The sequence below is a fragment of the Cimex lectularius genome, unplaced genomic scaffold, assembly GCF_000648675.2.
Source record: "Cimex lectularius strain Harlan isolate CLEC.00 unplaced genomic scaffold, Clec_2.1 scaffold38, whole genome shotgun sequence".
Classification (NCBI taxonomy): domain Eukaryota; kingdom Metazoa; phylum Arthropoda; class Insecta; order Hemiptera; family Cimicidae; genus Cimex; species Cimex lectularius.
Genome location: NW_019392638.1, coordinates 2169652 through 2194626, shown reverse-complemented (window position 1 = coordinate 2194626; position 24975 = coordinate 2169652). Strand labels below are relative to the sequence as shown.

The following is a 24975-nucleotide window of genomic DNA, read 5'->3' as shown; positions in this document are numbered from 1 at the left end:
TATCTGTACATCTATTTTTATTATATATATATATATATATATATATATATATTTAAACAAATTCCTTTTACACAATACAAACCTTGATTGTTATTTTTTTTTATTTTAAGTTTTTAAACCGAATTTTTTTATTCCAATTTATTTCAATGTTCCAAAGTGTTTAAGTAAATGTGGGTGTTTTGATATGAACGGATTGTCCGTTTTTTTAACACAACATTGACACTAATTAATACTGCTGGATAAAACGAAAAAACGAAGGTGAAAATGGACAATTAACGTGAGAATGATAAAAATCCTCCACCCACCCGACCAGACACACTATGGATAAAACATGAATGAATTTAAAAATACATTTTTAATCCTGTTACGTATATACAAAGCTATTACATTCCCTGAACATATATTTTTAATTTAGCTTCATTAGTGTGTAACGTGATTTCTTATCAGTGTGGAAATGGAAAAACACCCTTATCAAAAATTTTCATTTATGGTATTCATTTCACAATGAAAAATTTGATTATACATCAACGTGTGTGCAAAATGTCCAGTATTCAGCAAAGATAAGATAGTTTAAAAAGTACACAGTGCACTGAGACAACAACTTTAAGAGATAACTTGATCTGGCTTTATCTCCAAAGGTTTAAGTATTACCAGATCAACAACAAAAGAAGAAACCGATTAGCAGTATTTTTAAGTAGAACAATCGAAAGCAAAAAATACATATTTACGAAATAATTATTGTGGGTAATGTTAGTCATCAGCCAACCAAACATAAGAATCTTCGCCCCTAATGAAGAAAGCGAATCATGTATTGTATTGTTATATTTATATAAAAAACAAATTGCCATACATTTTTTTAAGCAGATGTGAGCAATGCTCGTTTTCTTCTGGGACTGAAAGTCTGTCCAAAAACTTGACGATTGATAGGTGGGATATGAAAAACCCAACTAAAAAAAAAAATCGTCTACGCTCGGAGCTATTAAAATAAACGGAACTGGTTTCTGACTGGAATCACAAATCAGTTACAAACTCATTTGTCACGCGGATCCACACAAGAAGTAACTAAAAAATCGAAATCAGTAATTTCCCCAAATGAAATCATGGAACATCATCTCTTTCTTTATTTGTTGTCATTGCTGATTCTAGTGATGAGTCAAGAGAAGAATCATATTACTGTACTACCATTGCAGAGAAGAGCGTTCATGCGCTTTTCCAAATTCAAACCATGCCTTTTCAGTGTCGTCTTTCTTCCAGAATCTAGTGTTAATTTGAATAAAACGATGTTTTCCACCTTCTTTCAAAAATAATAAGTTCACCTGTTTGATCATCCATCTTGAAAATCACTCGAAACTGAGCTTCTTTAGTCACTAGTGATTCGGCAGAGTCGCCTGGATCACACCATTAGTTACTAATCAGTAGCGTCGCCTACTGTGTCCCATTCAGTTTCATTGGAACTGACTCATTGTAGACTATTTCCCTATTTTTTTTGTTTTGAGTAGCTCCGGGTATAGATGGCCCAAGGCTCCTGTTTAGTTATTCAAAAGGCATATAAAAAATATAAAGAAATGGCTATATAACTGTACAATACTAACAGTAGGGTTCGCCAGATTGAAATGGAACTTAACCCAAAGTTCCCAGTTTTGACAATCCAAACAGCAGATGAAACCAATGTTTGAAGAAGCGTGTGGTGATTAGTGACCGTTAATCGATAATTATTCAGAAATCATGAGATGCGGTCTGGTGCGATGTAGGTTTCAGAAAAACATTTTCTTTATCGTGCCAACGTTTCGATCTTTATTGAGACCATCTTCAGGGCTCAAAGTGTTTGTCTTCTGTTTAATTGTGCCATTTTTGCGTGTCGTGCACTCTCAACACGACACTCAAGAATGGCACAATTACACAGAAGACAAACACTTTGAGCCCTGAATATGATCTCAATAAAGATCGAAACGTTGGCACGACAAAGAAAATGTTTTTCTGAAACCTACATCTCACCAGACCGCATTTCACGATTTCTGAATAATTGAGTTTGAAGAAGAGTACTGTAGGGGCCTGCTGCAGTTGGAAGGAAGCAACATCTGCAAGTTTCAACAAGTCTGTGAACACTATTAAACTGAATGACATTTGATCGCTTTACAGGGACTACCAAACCAGTGAGTATGTGATCCCACTGTCGATCATTTTAACGCGTGCATGACAATAGACTCAGAAATAATGTGCTATTGAGGTTTATAAAGCTACAACCCGTCCATTTTATCTTAATAAGTTGGAGAACTGTCGTTGATGTTCATAATTGTTTGCTTTGTCACGTATATTTGTGAGTTCTTATACATGTACTTATTACCTAAATTTGAATCTTATTTTTTCTGTTATTATTACTCTAAATTTGTGGTTTTACTAAATAAATAAAATAGTCGGCAATAAAGTTTTTCCGAGGGATATCTCTTGATCATTATTAATAGTTTTAATGTCCTGATAAAGGGGGTGAAAGGATGACGAAAGAACCGAGTTTTATTTTCTTTCCAGTTGGGCTCTTCCCTGATTTTAATACTAAATTATGATTTCTAAATTTGAACACTTTTCCCGGCGTTTTTTTTTCTTTTCTACTTGCAATAAGCCACAGAGTCTGCTTAGAAAAGTGCGAAATGACTCTGTATTAAAATTCTTATTACGAAACTGGTCCCGCAAGAAAACCGTGGGGTTAATATAATAACTGGGAATGAATAATTGCTTCTGCTCGCAAACGACCTCATCCGCCTTTGAGTCATTTACATTCCTTCCGTTTGAAGGAGAACTAAATAAATGTGAATAAACGCCGAAATATGAAATAGAACCTTTGAATGCATAACGTTTTGTCTAAGAAACTATCTGAAAACCTAATAACTAAATAAACTAAATAAATAATTCCAAAAGTTAATGAAACAAGTATTATTTTTTTAATAATTAAGAATTAGTATGGTCGATTTTCGAAGAACTATGCCTTCTGGATTTGTTATATTGTAGATGTGCCGGTATGAAACCAGTTATGTTCCGCTGTCGTATTTATTCATAATCCATTAGATGGATGTGACCCGATTGACCGAATAACTTCTTTCAATTAATTAATCTTTATGTAAGGTATTGGTTGAAATGAAAAAGTTAATGTCACGAGCGGGATTCGAACCTACGACCTTCGGCTCAATACGCGGCTGCTCTAACCACGTGAGAAACACTTGGTTTGAGCAGAGGCGAATTGAACTGAAGGTCGTGGGTTCGAATCCCGCTCGTGACACTAACTTTTTCATTTCAACCCATACCTTGCATAAAGTTTATTCATAATGATAGAACTTATTTTTTTACCAATAACCTAGAACATAATTGAATAACAACCTAGAAAATTGTGTTATTCAGAAAAAAAATAGTTTTGCGCAGGAATCGAATCGCGTGATGGACTCCTCCGTTATATACAGGAAAGAAACCAACAGCAGATTATCCGTTTGTTTTTAAAAATCGTTTAAATCCTGCGAAAGGGCTGAGAGTTCGGACCGATTCAATTTCACGGGGTCCCTCATGTCCTACAATTAATTCCGTCTTATCCTCAAAGCGATATTTAGAGGGGAGCTTATAGCCTATTTTGTATCTTGTTTTTATAAATGACATTTACTCTGTGCTTAATGGTATAAATTTTCTCCTCTTCGCTGATGATCTAAAAATCTTTAAGCATGTTTTCTTTATTCTGATCACTTAACTCTTCAAACAATTGAAATCCTCTTTACTTTTAGTATTTAAGTAATAATCTAAATCTAAAAATTTTTTTCAAGTTTTCATATCCTCTTCTCAAGGTGCAAAAATTCTAGGAACTACACTTTCACAATCAATGAGCGCTCTCAATTCAGTAGAGATTATTAAGGACTTTCAATTAATTATACATTTATTTAAATCTAATCTCGGATACCAACTCCTCATCTAACGTACAACCTTTCTAATTAATTGATAAGTTGGTGTCCGAGCGGATCGAATTCACGATAGTTCAAGTGGTTAGGGCAGCGGCGTATTCAGCCGAAGGTCGTGGGTTCGAATCTCGCTCGCGACGCTAGCTTTTTCATCTCAATCATGACTAGATAAAACAATAATTAACTGAAATAATTAAATAGAATTATGACCTCTAAACATGGCATCTTGTTTGACCAATAGCTAACGTTCCAAAACCCCAACTTAAGTTTAACTGGTTAAGCTTTGAAACTTTTCGGATTTTTAATTCGTTTTTCTGAAGAGCTTCAGAATATAAAGGTGTTATATAATTCTTCAGTTAGACCCATCATTGAATTCATTTCCCAATCAACAGAGTTCATAGACAAGCCAATTCCATTGACATTCATTTTTTTTAATTACAAGTATTAAAATATATTTAAAAAAAATATATATATAATAATTTAGTCAGACCCAACATTGAATTCTCTTCTATTGTTTAGTCACAACATTATCTGTATCTAAAACATTCTCTTGAAAGTGCTCAGCATAGATTTCTCAGATTTGGGTTTAGTTCCACAAATTATTCAAAAATTCTAAATTCGTTCAATATAGACATGTGAAACGAGACGTAAAAAATGATATTATATTTTTCTCCATAAACTATTAAATTATTATAATATATATAAATAATAACTGTCTCGAACTCCTCAAATTAATTATCTGATCATTCAGAAATCGTGAGATGCGGTCTGGTGTGATGTAAATTTCAGAAAAATATTTTCTTTATCGTGCCAACGTTTCGATCTTTATTGAGATCATCTTCAGGGCCTGGGATTCACAAACTTTGTTTAAATTTAACAAATACATGTAGGGTGTGGAAAAAAGTGAATTTATACAATGCAAAATTATTTTTTATATTCAATCAAAGTATTTCTACTCACTCAGATATATCTCAATGGCACTCTCAACACGACACGCAAGAATGGTACAATTACACAGAAAACAAACACTTTGAATGAGTAGAAATACTTTGATTGAATATAAAAAATATATTTTTTGCATTGTATAAATTCACTTTTTTCCACATCCTACGTGAATTTGTTAAATTTAAACAATGTTTGTTAATAATCGACTAACGGTCACAAATCACCACAACAAAATTAATTAACTTTAACATTTAGTCCATAACACCAGAAACCTTCAAACTTTCAACGTAGGCTACAGTAGGAGCAAACAAGTATAAAACTAGAAAAACTTCAAATTCCTCTATGAAATTGCATTTAGGCCTATTATATACTTTTCTATCCACTTATATTTGTCTTATACATTTACTTATTACCTAAATTTGAATTTTTTTCTGTGTACCTGTAGTTGTAATAAATAAATAAAATTGTCGGCAATAAAATTTTTACGAGAGTATCTCTTGATTTAAGTTAATGCTCACTTCACTTATCAGTTACATAAAAGTTTACGTTCCCAATGTTGACAACAAATTTTTTCTTCTGTAAATAAAACATACCCGGAAAAATGCAGCGAAATTATGATCGTTGGCTTTAATACCCTGATAAAACTTAAATTGACCATATTCGTTTGTTATGCTATCATTTCTACCAGACGTTTTTCTCCTTGACAATGAAAAGAAAAAACCCTAGTGGACAAGCCAAGATAAAAATCATTATTGTCGTATTTGGAGTTTTATTTCATTTTGACTTATCATGTGACAGGAAACATTGGGAGACAAAACCGGAATCGAAATTTTCCTCTCCGGTCCCGGAGGAAAAAATAATTGAGTCCTCCGTATTTGCGTGTTCGCCGGAGCAAAGGAAATCCTCCATAAGAGTATATTAATTAACATGAGTCTACAACATTACGTGTCTTAATTGAACACAGAGATTCTCATGTCCAAGGAATGGCGTCGCGAATTTAGAAATAGTTGGCAAGTCTTGAAATTGTATTTTTATAGGAAGGAGTCTAGGATCTCGTAAACATTAATGCCAAGAACCGCTCCGATTCATCCGACCTTTCAAAAACCGATACTTGCGGTTGCTACGTTCTGCTGAATGCTTTTGCCAACGTACATTAAATACACAATTAAAAGACTGTTCAATCATATTTGAGAATAGACAAATTTTCAATTAAAAATTTCTAATAGGAATGGAAGAATGCTTAGACAAAGTCTAGAGAAGGAATTTTATCATAATTTCTGCACCAAATTAAATTAAAATACACATCATATTAATTCCATTTAACAGGTGAAAGTTAAATATAAAAGCAAATCGTGGGGTCTAAATTAAGAAAATTAAAACTAAATTAGAAAACTCTTTGATAAAATTTTGGTCAAATATTCTGCGTAATTTAAAGGAAGTAGACAACCTTTATCATTTATTTTCAGTTTGTCCTATTGTATATACCATATGAGGGACGAAGGGAATATGAAAAAAAGAAAAACACTCAGTTCCTTCGTCAAGTTTTCCAAAAATATAATCCATTTCATCAGGACTTTGAAACTAAGCTCTGGAAAAAAAGACATCATGATATTTTGGGTACATGGTAAATTTGATTGTTTTATTAATTTTTTAAATCATAAATAACTTTTGTTGTTACATTTTAAATTTATTTGGTAATTATTTATCTGCCCCTACAGTATTACTCTCGGGAAGTAAAAGTAAATACGAATTTTGAGGTGGTATAAAAAAGCATATTTTCAGAATGTATTTATTAAAACTTAAATAAAATTTAAAAAAGCACATAAAAATAATGACAAAATAATTCTACTAAGCCGTTTCTACAGTCTTGTTAGCTTTGATTTGGAAGATTTGGATTTTGAGGAACATCTTGAGAAAATTTCTATTTTCCCATTATTCTTGGGACGTGCATTTCATCCTTTCCAAGTCCTTATTAACACCCCTGACCAAATTTTGAAATGATTCGATTATATTAAGTCCTCGAGAACTAGCTGGCCATTCCAAAACTTGATTTTTTTCCTTTTTAATAAAGGCGTTGACCATTTTCGCTGAATGGACAAGAGCTTTGTCCCGCTAGAATACAAATTATTCACTTGATTGGTTCCCAATTACCTTGCTAATTGATTTTCTATTAATTCTATACATGGCGTACTGTTCTTTCTACTAGAAACAAACACAATTTCTGTTCCCCATACAACCACGCTTCCTCCACCCATTTGCCTTTCCAAAAATACCATTTCTTGTTTCAGTTGGTCGTGGAAATAATATGTGAAATAATAAATGTGTGGATGTTTTTTACACCTGAAAATATAATTTTTCTCTATTTCTCCCTCCACGTTATATGGTCACGTGTGAACTGTTTTTGGCGTTCTTTATGAACTTCATTCCGTTTCATTAGTCAATGTAGTATGTTTCAATGAAGTAATTATTTTTTTTTAGTCAGACTCACATATTCAGTAAAACCCTTATCAATTCGATACTAATATGAAAATATAAAAAATTCCAAAACTCCTCCAAACTCCTCTGCTAAATTCGGCAGTCGCTTCCGTAGTGTTCTTCCAGATATTGATATCTCTTGAGAGCTATGAAAGGTCGGTTCCGGAATTCCAGCCTTCACAATGACCTCATTAGCCGGAAGTTACACTTTTAGCTTCAGCGAACATCTGAATCTGCTAATCAAGGAAATTTACCTCAGGGGCGTATTACAAACGACAGATATACTTTAATATACAATATGGTTATCTATTGGATTTTGATGCAATAAACAACCCTTGAAAAATTTCGGTTTTCGGGGTGTATTGACGGAAAAATATTTCAACTAAAATATGAATAAACTAGAGGTATATCAATGTACAAGTAAAAAGCGTCGAGTAGGTGGCCTGAAAGGTTAGGAGTTCACTGTAAGGTAAAGGTCTCGGGTTCGAATCCATCCTTGTATTTGCGTGATCCGACCGGACACCGGCTCCACACCCCCGAGTCTAAAGGTGGTGTAAACAATTGAGAAGGGACAGTTTAGAATATTTTATGTCGTGTATGGGGATTACAATTGAGTCGTTTGTCTACAAGCAGCCCTATGTAGCGGATGACGTTTTCAGTGGGAAGGAGGTGAGGAAATTGTTTTGATTAGTTCGATTCGATTAAATTTTTTGAATCATTGATCAACGGAATATAGGTATGTCTGGTGGGTTCGGTGAGCTATGACAGGGTCATAGTTAGAGGATGGAGCAGTCATAGTGTCATCAGCATATACAATATTAGTACAGTGGGGTAAGTGTGGGAAGATATATCAGAACTATATACAGAGTACAGTAGCGGGCCGAAAAGGTACAGTAAGGGACTCTTGCAACAAGGAGTACAAAGGAGAGTGTGAGTATCCGACCCAAACTTTAAAGTACCTGTCGTCTGGGTAGGATATGAAGATGCAGAAGTGTTTAAAGGGTAGGATGTCCTTCAGTTAACAGAAAAAATCCAGGTACTATACCTGTTCGACTTCGAAAAAGACTGACTTCTTCTCAAGGGGGTGCGATGATGTCCACAGCCCAATGGCACTGTTGAACAGTAGAAAGGAAACACAAAGCCAAATTGATGTTCGGGGATCATACTAGAGGATTCCAGGATTAGATGGATTTGTTTATAAAGGAGGTTTTCGGGTCTTACCAACGGTAGGAATTCGGGAGGTGTGTGGTTTATTCGAGCGATTGGGTAAACAACAAAACATGTCCAAGGCGTAAGGAAGTGACTTATACGGAGGGTTTTGTTATAAAGGGTGGTCAGGAAAACAGGCTTTTTTGGAAGTTTACGAAGAGTAGAAAAGGGTAATGATGTCAAATCCTGAAGCTTTCGTGAGGGGTAGGTTTTTAATTTGTAAGTTAATAGCATAAAACCATTGACAATATTTCTGCCTAGTTATGGTTTAAAAAACCCATTTCGAACCGTTTCAATTATCGTCCTCTCCAAGTGGGTACACCTTTCTAATAAACATCGAAAGAAAATACTCGTACCACAGTTACATATACTTTATCCCTGATGACAATTAGAGTGAGCTTAGCCAGAAAAACCAAATTTTCAATAAGTTTCTACTTTCAAGGTTTTCATAGCTATAAAAATCCGAAAGATTATTTTCACTTAAATATTGATAAATAATTATATTTAATTTATTTTGTTAATTGTTTGTTTTTAATTTTTTTACTTTGTGTTAAATGTTAATTATAGTTAAAAATTATTTTAGAACTTTTTTGTTTCTTTAGGATCCAGATTTAATGACTCATGAATACATTATATTTCTGTTGTATATGTAGTTATTATAGGTAGTAATAATACATAAACTTAACATTTTTCATTTATTTATTACCAGCTCACCATCAACTGATATAAATTTAGTTGGTAACATAATACAAAAGTATTACTGCCAATTTATAGTATTTAAAATACTAATTTTGATTTTCGTCCTCTCCAAGTGACAAACAGCATAACCCTTATTCACATTGACAATTTACATAAACAACATAGAAAACCAGATCGTGCTTATTTGCCAACAGGCCAATAAGAGAAAATCAATGGAGGTAGACACAACAGACAGGCACGCATGTCGAATTTTCAAAAAGGAAAACGATGAACACACTGAATAAGTTAAATCTTGAAAGTTAAATAAAAACTATCCGGGGTTTGGGTGGTCAAGTAGTTTAAACTTGACCCGCTTTTTACCTGAATTTAATTTTTCGACCTCTAGCATTAACTAAAATAAACAAATCCCGATAAATCACAAACAGCTAGAAAGAACCGAAACTTTGTTTTTGAATTGCATAACGGTATAAGTCATTATAGTTAAGTTTACATTGTCAAAATTTAATTTTTTTTTTTAGCGGCGTTTTACAGGAAAATGGATTTCTGCCAAAAGGTTTAACTTTATTCACTCCAGTAAGCAATCAAAATATTGTAGTTTGTTCTTTTCCAATCATTATGGGCCTGCATTCATTGCTGGTTTGGTCTGACTGATTAGCAGATCAATTTTCCAAATTATACTAAAAGAGAGAACTTGAAGTTTCATCACCTGAGAAATCTAACAATAAAATATTGTGATATAAAATCATCAATTAAGTAACATTGATGATAATAAAATTAGTAACATTTGAAAAAAATTTCTGAAAGTTTCTAAGTAGAAACGTTGATTTTAAGATGTTAAAATTTGTCGTATTTTTGGATAAAGTTTTTTTTTTCGTTTTGAAACTTTTTGCCTAATAAATTTTTTTTGTGTGTTTTAGGGCTGGAATGATGTCGGTTTTCACGGATCAGACCAGATCCCGACCCCGAATCTTGACGCTTTGGCCTACAACGGCATCATCCTCAACAACCATTACGTCCAGCCCGTCTGCACACCGTCCAGGTCTGCTTTCCTCTGCGGGCGATACCCCATTCACATCGGTAAGGATTTTTTTCTTTTTTTTCGAAACGGAACAAACGTTAATTTGCTCCTGCAGGTATGCAGGGGGGGCCGTTGATGGTGGCACAGCCTGACGGGTTGCCACTGCACCTCAAGCTTCTGCCGGACTATCTCCGCGACCTCGGCTACAAGACGCACTTGGTCGGCAAGTGGCATCTCGGCTTCTACAGAAAGGACTACCTTCCGACACGAAGGGGTTTCGATTCGTTTTTCGGCTTCTACGGTGGATACATCGGCTACTACGACTACATGAGTACATTTGAGGTTGGTGATGTAACGCACCTTTGAACATAAATCGACTAAAACGAAAAAATCCCACTAACCCTTCTTGACAAAACAGTAGTTACTATTTTTAATTAAATTGTTTTTATTTTTCACTTGTTTTTTAATCAGAGAGCAGGGACATTAGCCGTTGCGGCCTTGACTTCTTCCTTCTAGATTTTCACGGTTCAGTTCTGATAATTCATAATTCCTGGAATAGTTGACGGTCTTGACGGTGAGGCGGAAGCGAGGAAACACGCCAATTACACTAATTCGTTACTATGGCCGTTCATTAAAAAGCCTAAGGCGTAATGCTGGTGATTGATTAGTCGAAAAGCAAGTTACTTTCTTCAAGGCTTATGAACAGGCTAAGCCGCACGACTGGAAATAGTCGCGTGCTCCGGACCAGCGCCTTAAAAGTACCAAGTCCTGTTCTCTTCCTCGTTTCTGCCTCGCCTAATTTCATTTTATGGACCTCCTTTCCGACATATTGCGGTTGAATCGGACAAAACATTCCCAGACTCTTTGATGTTTTAAAAATATTAAGTACGACCAGTATTGCTTTACGGTCTTCTTTCTTATTTTCAATTTTTCTCTATTTTCCACTATGAACAATCTTTATGTTTTCCCTCCTTTTTGCCATTTTTCTTGCTCCGAGGATCGAATCCTGATTACACGACATTTGAACAATGGCAAAAAGGAGGGAAAATTTGAAAGGTACGTTGAGATGGGAAGTTGGTGTCCGAGTGGATCGAAGTCACGATAGCTCAAGTGGTAAGATGAGCGGCGTATTGAGCCGAAGGTCGTGGGTTCGAATCCCGCTCGTGGCACTAGCTTTTTCATTCCAACCAATCAATAGACCACTAAATATAACGGACCATCAATAATTTTTTATTATTATTTGTCAGGCCTTTTTTTACAGATTTTTACAGATGTATGTTTTAAACATTTTAAACCGTGATATTTCCTCCTATGGTCTGCCGTTTAATGAGCATGCAATTTGATCGTTATCGATCATTTTGGTCTTCCCGTATTTGCTGGGTTGGTTCGCTAGATGCGTCTCGGCATATTGCCTTCTTCATTGTATCAAACCGTTCAAGTTTAATCATTAAATTTTCAATTTAATCGTTATCGATCATGATGTTCTCTCTGCCCCTGTCAGGTGCATTTCTTCTGCTCATAAAACTATCAATATGCGACTATTTACGTTTTTGCTTTACTCGACAGGTAGATGGGAATCAGTATTACGGGCTAGATCTGAGGAAGAACGACACACCGGTTTGGGACTATGTCGGCAGGTATTCGACGGAAGTGTTTTCATCCGAGGCGGTCCGCGTGGTCAAGTCGCATCCAGTGAGCGAACCGCTATTCCTTTTCATGGCGCACAGTGCGCCTCACGGATCTCACAAGGGGCGCTTCTTAGAAGCACCACAAGCGAGGGTCAACTCACTCAAGTACATACTGGACCCAAACAGAAGGACATATGCTGGTAATGTTACAACTATTTGAAAAATGATGTTGAATTTTTGTTAAATTAAGCATATATGAGTTATATATATATATATATATAACTATAGTTATAAATAACTATCCACCCTCATAGAAAATTTATTTTTAAAAAATAGTTGTTTTTTTCTCTTCGAGTTGTGCATGTGAAGCCATTTAAGTTGATATATTGCATAGTCCTTCTTCAGTACTTTATAATATTAATATGCTTTTTCCGACTTCTTTCTTTGTCATAAGAAAGTCAGTTATTAGAATTGAATCGAGATATCTTCCGACTTTTTGCAGATTCGGTTCAGTCTTTCTGCTACATTTGAATACAATGCGCAATGCAAAAAGTAAAGAGCAGTTATGTATTCAATGTTAAGTAGAAAAAACTGTGAAGTAATTATCCAAGTGACCAAATTTCTTCACCAGTGTCAAAATTGTATGGTGATCTTCAATGAGGAACTTTATAGCAATAATTCCTCACGGAAAATGTTTCAAAGGCGAAATGTCTGATCCGTAAGAAACCAGTGAGACTCGACCACAGTGAAGTGTACAATGTAGAAAACTTCAACCAGACTTCATCCACTCACCGAACAACCAACACCACAAATTTGATATTCTTTTCAGTTTTGAATTAAATAAAGCCTAGAAGAAACATAAACAAGTTAATTGGTATTTTTTCAACGAGGCGTGTAGTTTCTCCGTTAGCATATGTTAATACAACTTCCACAACCTTAGGTAGATATTGTAAATTAAGGGTGAAGATAAAAAGATCCCTCTTGAAGAAATGTTGAACATTGATATTATATTTTTTGTTATGCATAGTTTATTTTGCTAAAATTGAAACATTATCTTATGTTAATATAAAATAATTTCTAAGATCAAAAAATTATGCTTTATTTGGGGTGGGATAAAGAGAAAGTGCACTTGATGTTTATTTACATATAAAAACAAATACTTCTAAGTAAACAAAATTAATTCAGTTCTGTTTCTGATTTCAATGTGATAACATTTAACTGTTCAATGACGGGCAAAATCTTTAACATCACCAGAAAAATTTTATTCAGCGAATGAATAATCGAGGAGCTTGCATTTCTGATATATCAAAAAACAACTGGTATAAGTAGAAAAGTGATTTTAAACTTTTCGAAATCGCGAGAAAGTTATGGGTCAAAGAAATTTCCTGGAAGACCACCTGCCTTAACAACACGACAAAACGGGCAATTTTATGGGCTGCTTCCAACTCTATTTTAACGGCCTATCAAATTGCTGCAAACATTAGTATAGAGACAAATTTGAAAAAAGTGTCGTTCGCGGACCTCCTTACATCAAAAAGAAAAAACTCGAAAGTACGGCGCATAAAGAAGCATGGAAGAAGTCCGATCATATCCAATGGAAGGAAGTCCTGTTCATTTATGAAAAACATCAATCTCGATGGTCCTGATGGTTCAGCTATCATCTCGACCTATGCAAAGAAGGATAGTGTTTTCTAAGATACAAATGGGGTGCCAAAACTGACATAGTCTTTATTTCTGGCGGAATCAAGAGTCAAGATTATGTCACATTGATAGAAAAATCAATTTAAAAAGTACTTTAAAACGTTTCCAAACAAAACATCATTTCCCAGCAAGATAATGCGCCAGCACATACGTCAAAAGTTGTAAGAGAATTAAAAAAAAGAAAATATTCAAATTTTACATTCTCCGGCAAGGTCCCCAGACATTAATATAACTGAAAATGTCTGGGTAAACCTTGCCAGGAGTGTTTATTGTGGTAGCCGACTGTTTCAAGACGTTGATAAATTAAAACAAAAAATTCAGGAGGAGTGGGCCAAATTCAGTCAGGAACTGGTTCGCCGCCGTTTTGATTCCCTTCCCAATCGTATTGGACTGATACATTGGAAAAATGTGGTACTTCACAGGATATTAATTAATTTAATTACGGGACCGTGGTAACCGAGTGATCAGTGTGATAGACTATTGGCTCGTAGACCCAGTGGTCGTGGGTTCGACTCCCATCGTCGCCCCTGGCCGTTTTTTCAGTTCATTACACGTGCTATATAACAACCTCATAAATTCTACCTTCTACATAAACCAATTTATGAGATTAAAATGTGTGCATTGATTGCGTGATGATTCTCCATTTCTTGTGCAATAAACAAGGGGGTAATTAAAGAGTGACGTAACATATGCTTCCTTGATCTTTAATCTTTTGAATCTTCCTTTATCTCGATTTGTAATCTGAAAATGTTCGAGGTTTTCCAGAAAAGCTCCGCTATTAATAAAAATCTGCTAATCTTAGGCGAATCTCTTTGTTCAACAGCGATGGTGAGCAAAATGGACGACGCGGTCGGCGAACTTGTCGAAGCCTTGAAAGATAAAAACATGCTGGACAATACGATCATACTATTCTTGGCAGATAACGGGGCTCCGTCTTCTTCAAAGGCCATATTCCCGAATTGGGGCTCGAATTTACCGTTTAGAGGGGTGAGCACCTAATACGTGGATGAAAACATAAATGAATCTTAAAATCATGTTCATTTTGGTTTAGGCAAAAGAGACGCTTTGGGAAGGCGGCGTGAAGAGCAGCAGCTTCATATGGTCCCAGCAGCTACAGCAGAATCCGAGGGTGTCGAACCAGTTGATTCACGTCACCGACTGGGTACCGACGCTATACACAGCTGCAGGTGGTGTTATTTCTTTTAACTTTCCAAATAAACTTGTTTATTATATTCAAAAGAAAAAGCATAAAAATTTGTTTTCTCATGCATATGGCGAATTCTCAGCCAAATTTTCTAAAAAAGGACCTCTGTTAGAAAACAAAAAGTAGTATGGCTTATCTTACTGGTTGACCAGTCGTTCTCAACGGTCTTCATTGATGCTTTGAAACTGGTTAATCTTATCCATGACAGCGATCAGAAAATAAAAGGCGGTGTTAACGGCTTTCATCAATACATTATTCAAAGGATTACGACCAGGGTGATATTTCAATGCCAGTTCAATTCAAACTCAAAATCAACATTTTCAGGCGGAGACAAATTACATTTACCCAGCAACCTCGACGGTATTGACCAATGGTACTCTCTGGTCTGGAACTTGCCGTCGAGGAGAACCCAGGCATTGCTCAACATCAACGAAAAGGACAGGAATGCGGCCATCGTCACCACGTTCGACACTGTCGATGTTTCTAAACGGACCTGGAAATTGGTCGTAGGTACGTAAATATATTTTCTCCTTTGAAAAATTGGATTTTCTTTTTTATACTTTCTTTTTTCAGGGACATTCGCGGACGGTATTTTCGACGGGTTCCTGAACGACGTGCGGTCTCCACTGACGCCTCCGTACGAATATAAAAAAATATTCAACAGCAAGTCTTTCAAAGCGTTGTCGACCCTGTATACACCGACTTCTGGAGAGGTAACGACCATTTTTATCAAGATTTTCAAAACTACGGATTTGAATTTATAGAGGCAAAACAGATAAAAATCATTTCTTATTTCTCACGAAAGAAAACTTCGGCTGACTTATAGAGGTTCATTTCGTCATATTCCGTTTCTATAAGTAGTCGATATCTCGCATATCATTGACAGACCCACATTCAACCTAAAAAAAGTCTTGGAGAATTACGAGAAATTTTTAGACCGAAATTTGTTTTAACCATCCAAACTCAACTGTCCAAGACATCCCTGAGGAAACTTTGGACATACCGAGTCGAATTGTATGGTTCCCCAAGACCTCTAACTTCCAGCGCACCCAATCCTTCCGATCAAACGTTTTCATCAAAATTGTCAAAGCTCCTTAATGCAGCACTAAACTCATTATCCGCAAAAACCTGAACAATCTTATTGTCAATGAACTGATGCGATCCTTCTTCCAAAAGTTCCCCACCAAACTTCCGATAATCCTGACCCCCAAAGCCAACACTTTTTCATCTCAACAACCCGCCACGTCTTCTTAACGATGGTGACATGTAGATTTCCTCTCGTCTTATCCTTCATATTGAAACCAAGAAGTAGCTGTGCTGGGATCCGTGGTACACATAGGGTCAGTGTTCTACCGGGGAAAAAATCAAACAAGAGCTTATTTGTAATAAATAAATGATAATGAAGTTACGAATTGTGTACGTTAAACGAGATCAATCGTGACTTTTTCATTTTCTATACAAATAAAGAATCTTTGATGACTTTGAGACCGCCACAACTGGTATCTCAAGGATGCGATTTCCTTCACTGACCGTTATGTTCCACCTTTATTTTAGGCTGTTCGTCTTGTATTCTCAGAGATGTGAATACAGGAAATATGCTCCTTGCATAAAAAATGGGACTCCTCCAGACCTTCCTGAAAAGAATAAGTCCGGCATCGAATTCTGCTACTCCCGGCTCACCCATAGTTTCCTCCTCTAAAAAACCATAAACCCATGTCCAATCTGTATATCCCGTATCACTGCAACTGACATAATTATTGATTGTTCTTTGTACAGTTGAACCAGAATCCACAACCAAATACATAAAGACCTATATTCAATACTAAACAGTAATTCACGGTTATAAACATATTTTTAATGTATTAACAGACATTCAACTGGTAGATAAAATGTAATTTCATATCCGGGACGTCGGGTGTTGGTCGGTTCTTAGGTTAGATTTAGTGGCGCAACCAAGGACTCAAAGTATCTCCAGTGAACTTGAAGGAGTGTCGATAATGAATTCACAGCGACTCTTTCTCGATAAAGCACTGTAATATTTGAAAGTTTTAGCCCATGTAGTCGAACCGTCGGGTTCCGTTCTTTTGGTCCTTTTCTGTGGCTTGCAAGGACTGGGCTCCATTTGGCTCGGGCTGTGGCATTGCCGCTGTATAAAAAAAAATATGGCGTTTTTATTTCTTCAATGAAGTGTAGAATTTTTCATAGTATGGTATTAAAGTTTACATTGATCAAGACTTTGGCTTTCCTATGTACCACAGCCTTTTCCTAGCTATTGATGAGTAGTTGCGTATGATAGGCTCTGTCATATTTGTTCCTTCTAGTCGACATTGATCATCTGTCAATAGTTCCATTTTTAAAAGTTATAGTTTACTGGAGCATGTACCTTAAATTCCTTTGTGCTGAGTCGGATTTCATTTTTCTTCCATTCGGGTTGCTTTTGCAAGCAGTCTGTTTGCTTGCCACATGACGGGGGCTTTAATTTATGCTACGAAATTTATTTGGGCCTATGTGCTGTTCGAAGGTTTCCTTTCCAGCTGTGATAGCATAACCTGCGTATTCTTGCATTACCCATACTAAGCAATGACGCACACCAAGACAGGAAATGTTTTGAAGATCTCTGCCAATTTCGCGATTTACCAACGCATCAGGTGTGCTTTTAAGGAGCAATAACAAGTTTGAAAATTATCGGCACTCTATCTACGTCTTGAAGAGAAAGACTGCATTCGCCATTGAGTGAAAGTGTTCGGTTTTCCAATAATTCAAGCCATCTGTTCCTAAGATTTAACTAATATTGATGCCACCGCCGTTTTAGTAGTAAACTATAATGACAGCTTGTGGTAGTATGAAGATACAGATTGAGAACGAAGAACCGAATTTACGTCAAAAGATTTAATTGTGACCAATTTTGTGTAGGGTCAAATGAGGATACTGCGAGACGAGGCGACTGTGCGGTGTGCAGAACATCCGACGGACGATCTCTACGCCCCCGACTGCAGCTTCCACCCTTGCCTCTTCAACCTGGACCGGGATCCCTGCGAGAAAGTCGACCTCGCCCCGAACAACACCGCGATCGTTGAACGGCTGTACAACACGCTGAAATTGTACCGGCGGAGTCTTGTGCCACAGGCGAACCACCCGCTCGACATCGCCGGTTGGGACTCGTCCAAGTTCAACAACACAGTCAGCCCATGGGTTTTCTGAACTCAGCCTTTAAATCAAATCGGTTACTATCGTCGTCAGACACTTTAAGACTGCCAATATTAAATGAATTTATTCAATTTTACTTTTTTCTAAGCCTTTTTAGTCGATAACGGGCTACTTTACTCCCGGCTCTTTTTACTCGGGCCATTTGCAATGGTTACTATAGTAATAACAAAAACTGTAAAACCCTGCGTTCTACCAGTTTTTTAATGTTTATGCAGGGTTCGAGAATTTTACATTCTGAATGATACGAACAGCATAAAAGCCCAAAGTTCGGAATCATACTTATCAACATTTAAAAAATAAAAATTAACTAACCATAAGAAAAATAAAGACAATAAACAATTTTTGAAAGCAGGAAATTTAAAAAAACAGTACAAATTTGTTATCACTAATTTTAAATTTGGATACTCCTAGTCTTCCTGTTACTTGAATTTTATTTGTTCAATGTGTTTATTTGTAATATCAACGATGATTACAACTTGTGAAAGAAACATATTCTGTCATATTGTCATTACAAACGAGTTTATTATTTTTTAAAGAATTTTTCTTTCTGAAAATTTTCTTTAATAACAAATCAAAGGCAATAATTAAGACGATTTTATAGAGTCGTGTGACGATCAACTGTTTTATTTCTAGCATATAACAAAATTAGAATGTTTTGTCATATTTTAAATTAGCTAGAATCCATGAAAAATGGTTTAACGCACAGTGTCGAAACAGTTCATAAACGACTGATGAAGGAGGGAGATTAGGTACTGAATTATTTGCTAAAATACAAAAAGGAAGCTAATCGTTATCAGTACTATTATGTTTTTATACAGTATTCTAATTTTGATTAGTTCGGTAAACTTAGAAAACATTTACCAACCCTTTGGCGTTTATTGGCAGATTAAAGAAACCAGCTACCAATCAAATATTTATATTCTCCAAAACTCTTTTTGGAGTATATAACGACAAGATACATTTTTGTCTAATGAAACAATTATATTCGCTTTGGAAAAATTATGAACACAAAAATAAATATTAAAATTTTATTTCAAAAATACAGTGCATTGAACGAAAAAGGGTTAAAACTAATGTAATCCATAATTTTTTCTAGATTTAATATTATAATCTTGACTGTAATGTTATATTCTTTAATATTTTATACCAGTAAAATCGATGTTACCTTATCATTTATTAATTTTGTTTTGTAAGGCTTATTGATTATTTGTAGTGTGGTTATTTAAGAAACAATACAAGGAAGAATATTTAAAGTTCAATAATAATAATAGACTTTTGTACTAAAAGCTTCAATGGGAATTTGCCCCGTTTTTGTTCGATTTAACTGTTGACTTCTATCGTTGACTTAGGCTCGAACTGAAACTATCGGCTGAAAAATTCAACTGCACTGGAACTGGATCGATCAAGCTGTCTAGAATGGTAATTTTAGCCCGAACGAACGCGCACTGTCGGTATGTGAAAAATGCGTCGGAGCCGGCATGTTTTCTCTTAGAAAGGCCGATGATGAGGGAAATACCGGCTGGAGTTCCTGGATGAGCAAGTATTGAAATTAAAACAATCAAAAGGCCCGCGAGGAAAAGCTTTTCCAGGAAAACGTTCACCTTTCTAATCTTAATTTTCACGGGGGGTACAGTGCAAATGAAAACTCGACGCCCTGGCGGGTATACGGTTTTCAAAATAATTCCATATATAAGAGTGACTTCTATAAAATCCTTCTTTTGAGTTTTATTTTTGTTATTATGAGTTTATTTAACTTGAATTAATGTATTAAATTTTTACCGTTTAGATTCGTGACCAATTTGTTTTGATATGTTTAGAATTTAATAGAATTTTCAGTGATTTTGTTTGTTTTCCCAGCGTGCTATTCGAGTCGGATTAATATTTTGAACATAAACATAATTCAAAGATCCCCATGTTTTCTTTTTCAGTGTATTATTTATATGATTGTATAACATTTTTTGTTCAATCTTGTACATATGTGTATATAGGTGAAATGTATGTTGTAAAATAAAGTTCAAAATGGTGAAAGATTTTTTTCTCTCTCTTTAAAGAAAAATTCTTTGTGTCGAAAAACATTTATCGAGCGATTTTATTGTGTGAGGGGTCCCCTCTTTGGTATAAGGGTGAAACAATTCGTACATCTTTATACAAGGGCCCTTGTCCTCTTTCCACTTCGAAGACTAATCTCGCCCGGAAAAGTTACTGAGGCAAAAATTTTACAGCATTCCAGAAAGCATAAAAAAAGCGAACAAACGATATTGCGCTGGAAAAATTTTTATTGGGCCGATGCAAAAATTGTGTTAATAAAAAAGTAATACATTGTTTTCAATTAATTAAGGTTTTGGTTGAGATAAAGCAAGTGCCACAAGCGGGATTCGAATGGGGGTTGAGAAGGGAAGTTGGTGTCCGAGTGGATCGAAGTCACGATAGCTCAAGTGGTAGAGCAGCGTATTTAGCCGAAGGTCGTGGGTTCGAATCCGCTTGTGACACTTGCTTTTTTATCTCAACCAAAACCTTAATTAATTTAAAAGAATTTAATTGGTCAAGCGGACCACGAAACCTAATAAATGTAATACATTGTGTATTTGCAATTGTATGTATTTATGGTATGGATCTGGACAAAAAATAATTCTACCCACGTCATTTGACTGACGTATAAACTATCCTTAAACTATAAACGTCTAATACACACTAGCTCTTTATTTTATATAAAACCTGACCATTTCATACACAGGACTCAACATAACATTTGTTCAAAACCTAGGAAAACCTGACACCCAATTATAGACCAACCATAATTGTCCTTTTGTCAATTGAGTACCTTTCTCTCTATTTTCTAGCAATTCATCAAGACGTGTACAATGACTATTCGAATTTTTCAATTGTAATATATCACTAAAAATTGGAGTATCACACAATACTCACCATCCTGTAAGCACTGCCATGATCAGGCTGATTTAGTTGTAATATTGTATTACAGTTGTATATACATGTAATCAGACTAATAAAATTGCGACAATTATAATACAATTACACTTAAAAAGTACAGTATGAATGAGATTATTACTGGAGAAGTCATAACGGTTAGTATACTGCTGTAAACATTGTACAAATTTCCTCTTTTTTGGATAGAGTGATAACTCTATACTCTACTCTTATAAAAATACTATTTTCTGATAAATAGTTCGATATTTCAAATGGTGACGCCAACTAACTAGAAAGCTGTGAACCAGTTGTAAGGCGGGCTTAGGAAGATGTTGCTTAGCAAATGAGCCTCTTTGACACCGGCAACATGTTCACTTCATTACGGTGGCCTACGACCTCTGCACCTTTTCGACCCTTTGCATATTCACAGCTCCAATTGATTTACATTAAGTTTACATCAAGGAATCGACATTGAGATAGACATTTCCTTCAATCCCCACTTTAAATTAAGATAAAGAAAACTTATTTTACTTTCTACATAAACGAGTTAAGCTTTCCTTTTAATTGTGTAGTTATTTTTTTTCTCTCATTTTTCCATACCAGATTTGAAAAACTTAGAATTCAAAAAAATTGATGTCGTTTTTGTACTCACCGATTAATTTTTAAAAACAATTTTTGAGAAGAATACGAGAGATTGCTAAAAATATTTTATATAAATAAGCTTCTTTAATTTGGTCACAATCTGCAATGAAACAGTTGTTTTATTTTTTTACTAGGGTTCGCAACAGCAGAGTCATCAACTACCCTTGGGGTGTCGCTGTTTTTGAAAAAGAAGTTCATTTTCAAAACAATACGGGAGATTGCTAAAGATCTTTTATAAATATAAGCTTTTTTTTAATTTGATCACAATCTGTAATAAAACAGTTGTTTTATTTTTTTGCTAGGGTTTGCAACAGCAGAGTCATCAATTACCCTCGGGGTGTCGGTGTTTTTGAAAAAGAAGTTCATTTTCAGAAGAATACGAGAGATTGCTAAATATCTTTTATAAACATAAGCTTTTTTTAATTTGGTCATAATCTGTAATAAAACAGTTGCTATATTTGTTACGAGGGTTTGCTACATCAGAGTCATATCAACAACCCTCGGGGTTCCCGTGTTTATGAAAAAGAGCCTATTTGCAGGGCCGCTGGATTCGAACCCGGGACCTCCTACCTTACAGTGATGAGCGCCCTGTCAACGCCTTAACCGTTGCGGCCACCGACGCCCCCTACCATTAGCTTTCAATAAGTGATAACATACGTAACAATTTTTTTACTTAATTTATTTTTATCTAAAACTGTTCATGTATTGTATACAACCAACAGATTGGTTTCAAGTTATGTTTGTGGCATTACGGGAGGGCTACCCATTTGCAGCCGCTCTGGATTAATAAAACGATATTAATCATTTAAGAGGCCTCTTATTCATATTCTTGTTGGAGAGATACCACGAACTTGAGCCTGTGGCCGAAACGGTGGTTGTTGTCTGGGTTCCTGGACATAGAGATCTCGAGGGTAATAAAAAGGCGGACGAGATAGCTAAGGCCGAGACGTCCCTAACCTCAGACATAACCACCGCAATCCGTCCCTCGGACGCTAAAAATGCAATACAAAACATCATCATTGGCAGCGTCAATGGGCCGGATCAACAGAGAAGCACTATCAAGAGCATGTCGATGGGTGGCCCTCGGAGGATCTGACACGTAGAAGAAGTGTCGCCCTCACCCGATTAAGAATAGGCGATGCGAGGTTGCCACACAGATACTTACCTTTGAGCCAAGGAGCGCTTATGTGTGTCCCACTTAATTGAAGGATGGGATTCCTTGGCTCCGTAAAGAGAGCGCGCAGGAATGCCACCGATTTAAGGATTGTGTCTCAGCACGGCCGTGAGTATTTAGGTCCCTTGGTCCAATTCTTGGAGGAAACAGGGTTGTTCTATTGTATATAGTAATGGTAGTTGTTTATACATAGTTTGCGTTGAGTGAATGTATTTATTAGCGTGAATGGGTGATGGCGGAATATCGAGACCCCATCGACCCTTAATTAGGTTAGTTGTATATTATGTGTAAAGGGTGATGGAGGAATATCGTAGTACTCCATCACCCTAATTGAATTAATGGTATGTAAATAGGAGTGAATGTATATAAGAATGAACGGGTTTGGAACTGCATGCGTTGAGGCTGAATTGACATGGCATTTGACAGCACCCGAAGCCCAACCTCGTTGGCTGGACGAATAAGACCGAGGTCTGCCAACACCCGAGATGGGTGATTCTAGAGGGCTGCCGGTAATTTACTGTAAATAGCAAAAGCTGGAAATGGCGGTGGACTATGAGTCATGTTTGTATACATGTAAGTATAGTGCGGATTTGAGCCTATACAAATCTAAATCCAAAAATCGCATCCATTTTCTTTTCAGTCGTTTACGTGGTAATCGTGGTGAATGCAGTAATCGTATTTGTGTTAGTGTAATTTTGTAATTTAGTATGAAAACATCTCTAATATGTTTTGTTGGTTTCAAGAACTTTTGGCATATGAAGATTTCTATGACCTGTGTTATTGGTTACGTAAAAACGGGGCAACCATCGTACAACTTGAAAAAGAAATATTTTAAAATTATGTTATTTGGGGATCGTGAGATGCGGTCTGGTGTGAAGTAGATTTTAGAAAAACATTTTCTTTATCGAGCCAACGTTTCGGTCTTTATTGAGATCATCTTCAGGGTTCAAAGTGTTTGTTTTCTGTGTAGATGTGTCATTCTTGTGTTAATTATGATTGACCAAATTAAAAGAAACATTACTTTAGGTTTAAAATCGTCCAACAATCATTTAGATTCAATTAGCAATTAGGTTTAGAAATAATCCCGAGTATCAAATATCATTGTAAAATGGGATAAAACGCTTAGGGGAAAAGTTTTTTAACGAGAGATAAATTGTAGGAGGTTTAGGTGATAGTACATTATTCATGGAAGAGGAAACAACAAAACCTCCCAACTCAGCGGTTGGCCATATGGATTTCCCACTTCTGAAATTTGAGGGACGAAGACAATTGACCTTTCTTCGGATGGGATTACCAATTATTAAGGATGGTTTTCACCCGACTGGGCGGAGCACCGGGATAAACGATTTAAGAAGCGGCTTTTGACGTTCTCTCTCCTCGCAATAAATAGACGCAAAAGGGCTGAAAGGAATAAATCTAAAAAGACTGAAGGGTCGACAGGGCGTGACTACGGCGAAGGGACATTGAAGGGTATCTTAAAGAGATTTATCCCGCTCGTAAAGACCGTAAGATAACCCCTGAGCAAAAAGGTTATCCGCAGGCCCTATATATACACCAGTCAACTCGTCCCGGCTTTGCAGATAAAATGAAATGGGGCAGGTGGTATACCGACGTTTCAAAACCGACTCTGATAGCTTATCGCACCGGCAGAAATCAGGGAATAAATATCGATGGTCGGCCGGGAAAACGGAATAAAAAGCCCTTCAACAACGTACAAATCATTTGCGTTTTCATGATGGCGACGGAAAGACAACAGTCAACACTAACGACCGAATACTTCGTCACATAAATATCGTTCAGTTTGTATCACGATCAACTGACGTGACGATTAATCACGAGATTTTTCAATTCGCCAAAGCCCCTTAATTATTATAATGCATTAAAAAATTACTTTAACCCGAAGGATGTTCCGGATAAAACACCCAACGACGCCTTTTTCAGAGTGACAAATCGCTCCCACTTCAATCAAGCTGACTTGACGTGATCGAGATTCAATAACCTTTTATAACCGGGGCACAATCGCAGCCTTGCACACGCCGCTCTGAGTAGGGGCTCAAAATAATGAGCGATTAGGTCTTTATCGAATAATGGCCAAAATAAAAGAAGCAAGAAGCAAACTTCCATCCTACTTAGTGTTCCGAAGGCAAATCCTTTTGAAATGGCCTACGAAAAGCTAAATTATTGTAATACTTCCATTCTTCTACAGTTCGATAATA

The 24975-nt window shown here is 36.0% G+C and overlaps 1 protein-coding gene across 1 annotated transcript in view; it reads left to right on the top strand.

Annotated features, from left to right (window-relative positions):
* The window catches only part of LOC106670042 (arylsulfatase B-like), a 37822-nt gene extending 17773 nt beyond the window's left edge, over nt 1-20049 (top strand). Inside the window, exons 3-10 of the mRNA XM_014400033.2 lie at nt 10178-10337; nt 10394-10620; nt 11845-12106; nt 14431-14594; nt 14659-14794; nt 15136-15321; nt 15385-15524; nt 17725-20049. Of these exons, the coding sequence (XP_014255519.1) occupies nt 10178-10337; nt 10394-10620; nt 11845-12106; nt 14431-14594; nt 14659-14794; nt 15136-15321; nt 15385-15524; nt 17725-18012 (1563 nt within the window). The 3' untranslated portion in view covers nt 18013-20049. The remainder of the gene's footprint in view (nt 1-10177; nt 10338-10393; nt 10621-11844; nt 12107-14430; nt 14595-14658; nt 14795-15135; nt 15322-15384; nt 15525-17724) is intronic.
* The last annotated feature ends 4926 nt before the right edge of the window (nt 20050-24975 follow it).